General features: G+C 42.6%; 1 protein-coding gene across 1 annotated transcript in view; it reads right to left on the bottom strand.

Annotated features, from left to right (window-relative positions):
• LOC136858544 (collagen alpha-1(V) chain) overlaps nucleotides 1-5,386 on the bottom strand; it is a 394,943-nt gene extending 389,557 nt beyond the window's left edge. The window contains exon 1 of the mRNA XM_067138158.2: nucleotides 5,281-5,386. Within this exon, the coding sequence (XP_066994259.2) occupies nucleotides 5,281-5,353 (73 nt within the window). The 5' untranslated portion in view covers nucleotides 5,354-5,386. The remainder of the gene's footprint in view (nucleotides 1-5,280) is intronic.
• Nucleotides 5,387-6,511: the final 1,125 nt, after the last annotated feature.

Genomic DNA, 6,511 nt, shown 5'->3' on the forward strand with positions numbered 1-6,511 from the left:
TGCAAGCTCACATCTGCGCGGCCCTAACCGCACGGCTAACTCGCCCGGTGGTACCTAACTTAAGGCCACGGCTGCACGCAGGTCATATGAGTAGAGGTGGGTTCGATTCCCAGTCATCCTGGAAGTGGTTTTCCGTGGTTTCCCACTTCTCCTCCAGGCAAATACCTGGATGGTACCTAACTTAAGGCCATGGACGCTTCCTTCCCTCTTCCTTGTCTATCCTTTCCAATCTTCCCATCCCAGAACAAGGCCCTGTTCAGCATAGCAGGTGAGGCCGCCTGGGCGAGGCACTACTCCTCCTCCTCCCAAGCTGTATTCACCTGACCCAAATTATCTTGCTCCAGGACACTGCCCTTGAGGCGGTAGAGGTGGGATCCCTCGCTTAGTCCGAGGGAAGAACCAACCCTGGAAGGTAAACGGGTTAAGAAAGAAATAATAATAATAATAATAATAATAATAATAATAATAATAATAATAGCAGAAGTACCCGTTCTTCGTACGGGTTATCAGAAACTGGCTTTAGTTACTCATACTATCGGTGTGACTGACTTCATTAGATATTTATATCACTGGTGTATTTAAGTACGTAGAAATTATTTGTCATGTTTGGAATTATAGTGTATCTTCTTCTTCTTTTCTTCACGGGGGCCTGTAAATATTAGTTCTTAATTAGCGTCGACCTCTAAGATCTTTTGCTACCATGATTTTCCTTCATTCCCACCCAGATATACCTGCTCCCTTCACAAAGCTGCAGCTTTAGTCTAAGTATACTTCCGCTAGATAGTACCACAAATATAAATAGTGTTGAATGTATTTCTTTGATCCGACATTTCGTAACTATTACAAATGTTCAAGGAAATACGCGATGCATAAAAACTACTATAATTATCGAGAATTATAATTCTCAGGGCTTGTCACTCATGTCGCACATCTTATAATGAATCTGAGTATAAATGTTGAGAAATTTATTCAAGTTATGGGCGCACCATCTTAACAATTGTGTACAGTATATAGGTTATTTTCATGGTTACAATGATCGTAAAAGTGTACCAAAATATCGGCACTAATAACATCAGTGATTCTACTACTCCATGATTTGATAGAAAATAGTTTAAACTATAGGTAACAGACTCCGCAAAGTGCTGAAACCTAAGCCAGTACGTAAAAACGGAGGCCCGTCGGCAACCGCTGGTCGCTGTACTACGGAGATCTCCGGGGCTATTATTTTTATACTTCACTCCCTATCCATTCCCGCCCAAAGGAGTGCTATGAGCGTCTTACCCAACAATTTATTTTTTCCAGATAGTAAGTCATATGTGTATCAATTTTGGCTGGCAGCAATGCCCAAACGTACATGCATAATCTAGCTCCTGTAGAATCCTGGAGCTGACGTTGCCATGGTTACGGCCGTTCGTTTCTTTATCCGATTCCTAGAGCAGGGGTAGTGTGGTTCCAACACCTCCACAATGGTTGGTTTTAGGGCCTTAAAACATTGTTTACGGACCCGTAGGGTTTACCGAGTTTTGTTCTTTGTGGCAAGGGGCTTAAAATGAGCTTTGTCTCGTCCTTGCACGACAAATTCGATTTCGCCTATATTAGCCTATTATTTTAATATTTTTATATCTCCCCCCGTCGCCCCTCTATAATTGTTTTGAAAATGAAATACAGACCGTGTTACTCACTGGCAATGTAGCTTTCTATAGGTGAAGTAATTTTTAAAATCGGTTCAGTATTTTTTGAGTCTGTCCGTTACAAACAAATATAACACATTTTTCCTCTTTATAATATTAGTATAGAAGTATAAATTACATCCCTACACATACGGTTGACGTCAGGAAGGGCATCCAGTCGTAAAACAGGATCAAATCCACATGCGCTACGCAGTTCGCACCCGCAACCCCACGGGTGTGGGTAAAGCGATAGAAGAAGAAGATACTCATTTTAAAAATTCACCCGCTTTTTTATTATTCTTTTCACCCCCTTAAGTGGCTTTTCCAAGAAAGTGTGTTCATTTTTAAAGAAGATTCCATGTACCAATTTTAAAGTCAGTAATTCATTTTTGAGATATATGTATCCTGACATAAATAATTCAACTCCTTCCTCACTTCTTTTCACACCCCTCCCCGTTAAGTGGATTTTCTGAAAACGAATAGTAATGTTCTTTTATTTTTAAAGGGGATTCCAAATATCAATTTTCATGTCTGTAACATGTTAGGTTTTTGTGATTTATTGTAGATAATTTCGCTGCTGTAGAATCCTAGAGCTGACGTTGCCATGGTTACGGTAGTTCATTACTTTATCGGATTCCTAGAGCAGGGGTAGTGTGGTGTCAATATCTCCGTAACGGTTGGTTTTAGGGCCTTAAGACATGGTTTTCCGGCCCGTAGGGCTTACCGAGTTTTGTTCTCTGCGTCATCTCGTCCTTATACGACAAATTCGATATTTTGATTATATTAGCCTATTATTTTTATATCTCCCCCCCCCCCCCCCGTGCCTCCCACCTCGAATTGTTTTGAAAATTAAATACAGCCCATGTTACTCACTTGCAATGTAGCTTTCTATAGGTGAAGTAACTTTTAAAATCGGTTCAGTGGTTTTTGAGTCTATTCGTTACAAACAAACAAATTTTTCTCTTTATAATATTAGTATGTAATAATAATAATAATAATAATAATAATAATAATAATAATAATAATAATAATATGGTAAACCACTTCAAGGAGGTACTTTTCCAGTATAAACACTGTATTGAATTTGATTGTTAAAACGTATTTGCTGCTCGATCTAAATTCGTGATATTTTCGCGAGGAATTTATAAACATATTTTGTCATCCATTGTCTTTGATGCCCTAATGAATGAATTTTAACAAGCTTGTGTAGTTATATTACGTCAGAAAGCTGACCAGCAGGTTTTAGAGCAATTTGTAGCGAATTTTATCAATTTCGTTTTAGAAGCATAGAAGTGCACCCTTCTGGCCGACTGAATGGCTGAATGATCAGCGTTGAGACCTTCGGTTCTTAGGGTTCCGGGTTCCATTCTCGGCCGGGCCGGGTCGGGGATTGTATTCGCATGTGATTAATTCTAGAGGCTAGAGGACTGGGTGTTTGTGTTTGTCCCAACACTCTCCTCTCCATATTCTAACAACCCGCCACACTACCAACGCAATATTGGTTGCATCCCTCCACATGGGGTTGGCGACAGGAAGGGCATCCAGCCATAAAACAGAGATAAATCCATATGTGCGACACAGTTCACACCCGTGGCTCTAAATGTCTGCGGAAAATTGTCAGGAGAATAATAATAATAATAATAATAATAATAATAATAATAATAATAATAATAATAATAATAATAATAATAATAATAATATACATTATGGGGAACGTTATTTCCACATTTGCATTTTATAAGCGTCTACTAGTGGGGTATCTTCCTTCTGCAAGTGGCAAAAATTATTGAAGTTTCAAAATTTCATAAAAAATGTCTATGTTCATACAAGAATGATAACCAATAATGTTAAGATTAATACAGTGAAATAAACGAGCAGTCCCAATGAACATCAAGCAAATCCCGCAGTACTGAAACCAAAAATAGAAAATAACCATGTTAAACGTTTTTGTTCTTGATTAACCCCTTAGCGCAACGCTCTACTTCAGACGTTACAAGAAAAGAAGTGTGACATCCCTACAGATTTCTATTTCACGGGGGCCATGATATCGAAAAAGTTGCCACTCAAATTATGAACTAAGGCACACAATCACACGCCTAGCGGTACGTGTATTTCATCACAAAGTGTGATCAAACAAGAAGTTTCATGAATCGATCACAGCTTGTGTGGTGTGGAAAACCACGTGCTAAATATCACTAACTTATATTTACTGATTAACTAGCTCCGAGTCCGCCTCTGTGGTGTAGTGGTTAGTGTGATTAGCTACCACCCCCGAAGGCCCGGTTTCGATTTCCGGCTCTGCCACGAAATTTAAAATGTGGTACGAGGGCTGGAACGGGATCCACCCAGCTTCGGCAGGTCGAATGAGTAGAGGTGGGTTCGATTCCCACCTCAGCCATCCTGGAAGTGGTTTTCCGTGGTTTCCCACTTCTCCTCCAGGCAAATACCGGGATGGTACCTAACTTAAGGCCACGGTCGCTTCCTTCCCTCTTCCTTGTCTATCCCTTACAATCTTCCCATCCCCTCACAAGGCCCCTGCTCAGCATAGCAGGTGAGGCCGCCTGGGCGAGGTACTGGTCATTCTCCCCAGTTGTATCCCCGAACCAATGTCTCACACTCCAGGACACTGCCCTTGAGGCGGTAGAGGTGGGATCCCTCGTTGAGCCCGAGGGAAAAACCAACCCTGGATGGCAAGCAGATTAAGAAAGAACTTTTTTTTTTTTTTGCTAGTTGCTTTTCGTCGCACCGACACAGATAGGTCTTATGGCGACGATGGGACGGGAAAGGGCTAGGAGTTGGAAGGAAGCGGCCGTGGCCTTAATTAAGGTACAGCCCCAGCATTTGCCTGGTGTGAAAATGGGAAACCACGGAAAACCATTTTCAGGGCTGCCGACAGTGGGGTTCGAACCTACTATCTCCCGAATACTGCATACTGCCCGCACTTAAGCGACTGCAGCTATCGAGCTCGGTAAGAAAGAACTAACTCCGATCTTGTCATAGTCAGGGCTTTATCCTAAGAGAAAGATACATTGAATAGAAGCTTCGTCAGTCACTTTTCTGATTTAGATTCATTATTTTGATAATTTTGTCTATGATTTTTGAGCATGATAATGTCGTTTCCTCGCTCCGAAGTGGAACAGCTCTTTTCAGGAGCACCCTCAATGGAATTAAGTTGCATGTATCCCTTTTTGATCACTTTACAGCCCTCATGCCGTTTTTAAATCTCTGTCAGTACCAAGAATCGAACCTGGACGTTCGAGGACGGCATCTAATAACACTAACCGCTACGCTACGGAAGCGGACGATGTTAAAGCAATCTGCGTACATGTCTATTTTCATAGGCTGTAATTCACCTTGTTAAGAATTCTACCGCAGTAAGTATTGCTAGAACAGCTCAAAGTAGAGATAAGTCCATTCAGAAAAACTATGCGTTTTTTTCCTGTTCTGTTCTATTGTGCGATATTGGATCTTCTGATCTTTGGTGGTACAGCAATGAGACAGGTACCGGTTTCACCACTAGAACCCTGTATACCTAGTGATAGATGAGGGAGGGGGAAGAACCCCTATTATATCCCCTCCATTAATCCTGAGCATGCTCGGTGTATCTTACCTGCCGTGGCGTCCCGCGGCGCGGCAGCCAGTAGAGTCCCTACCAGAAGCAGCCATGGTGCCGCTGCTGGCATCTTTGTTCCTAACAGACACTTGCTAACTCGCACTCCTCATGGCTAGCACTGAGCGTCTGTCATACAGCCTTCAGCAGGCAGCTAGGCGCGCATGTGCACACTCCATCAGAGTCATCCCGGAAATGGAATCCAGCGAAAAATGTTCCCACTTTTTGTCTCTTGAAGTTGCCGATCTCTATTTCTGGCCTTATGCGACTGCTATGCGATTTGCTTGTTGAACAGTCGGAAGGAAGCACGATGACTTACACTTCACACTCGACGAAGAATCCTCACTTATCAGAACGATCAGCTGCAATGGTGAAACCGAATCTGCCGGGGCTATATCTTCTTGTGGTCAAGGCGGCACGGGTCACCGAGCGAGTGACCTTGAGGGGGCAGTGACACTGGGCACTCACAATAAGCAATAACAGGGTCCTCGTTCAGGGCCTAAGAGGCGAGCTCGTCATTAGCATGTATAACATACTTATAATGTCAAGTAATATGCTACTGTTGCAAAGGGTTAGTTGGAATATCTAATAATTGAGTGGTTGTCGATTCATATTTAGAACATTTGTAACTCAGTGCACTTAGAAATATCAAACAAAAGGGAGCTCCGTGGCTACGTGGATGATTGCAGTGCGGCTACTATGATTCTATTTTCCATATACTGCACCTAACAGCGTGCTGTGCGGGAAGTATCAGATTCCTCCTTCCAACCTGTCTACCTCCATGCTTCGCGGGTAGTATAGCATTGTTACTTGCGTGCTGTGCAGGTAGTATCATAATTTATTTTACAGACGATTGGATAGGACAGGGCTGGGAATAGGAAGGAAGCAACCGTGGTCGTAACTAAGGTATAGCTGGGCTGAGTGGCTCACATGGTTGAAGTGCTGGCCTTCTGGCCCCAGCTTGGGAGGTTCGATCCTGGCTCAGTCCGGTGGTATTTGAAGGTGCTCAAATACGTCAGCCTCGTGTCGGTAGATTTACTGGCACATAAAAGAACTCCTGCTGGACTAAATTCCGGCACCTCACCATCTCACAAAACCGTAAAAGTAGTTAGCGGGACTTAAAGCAAATAACATCAATTATTAACTAAGGTACAGCGCCGGTATTTGCCTGATGTAAAAATGGGAAACCATGGAAAGCCATGTTCAGGGCTGCTGACAGTGGGATTCAAAC

Source organism: Anabrus simplex, chromosome 1 (genome assembly GCF_040414725.1).
Source record: "Anabrus simplex isolate iqAnaSimp1 chromosome 1, ASM4041472v1, whole genome shotgun sequence".
In the NCBI taxonomy this organism is placed as follows: Eukaryota; Metazoa; Arthropoda; class Insecta; order Orthoptera; family Tettigoniidae; genus Anabrus; species Anabrus simplex.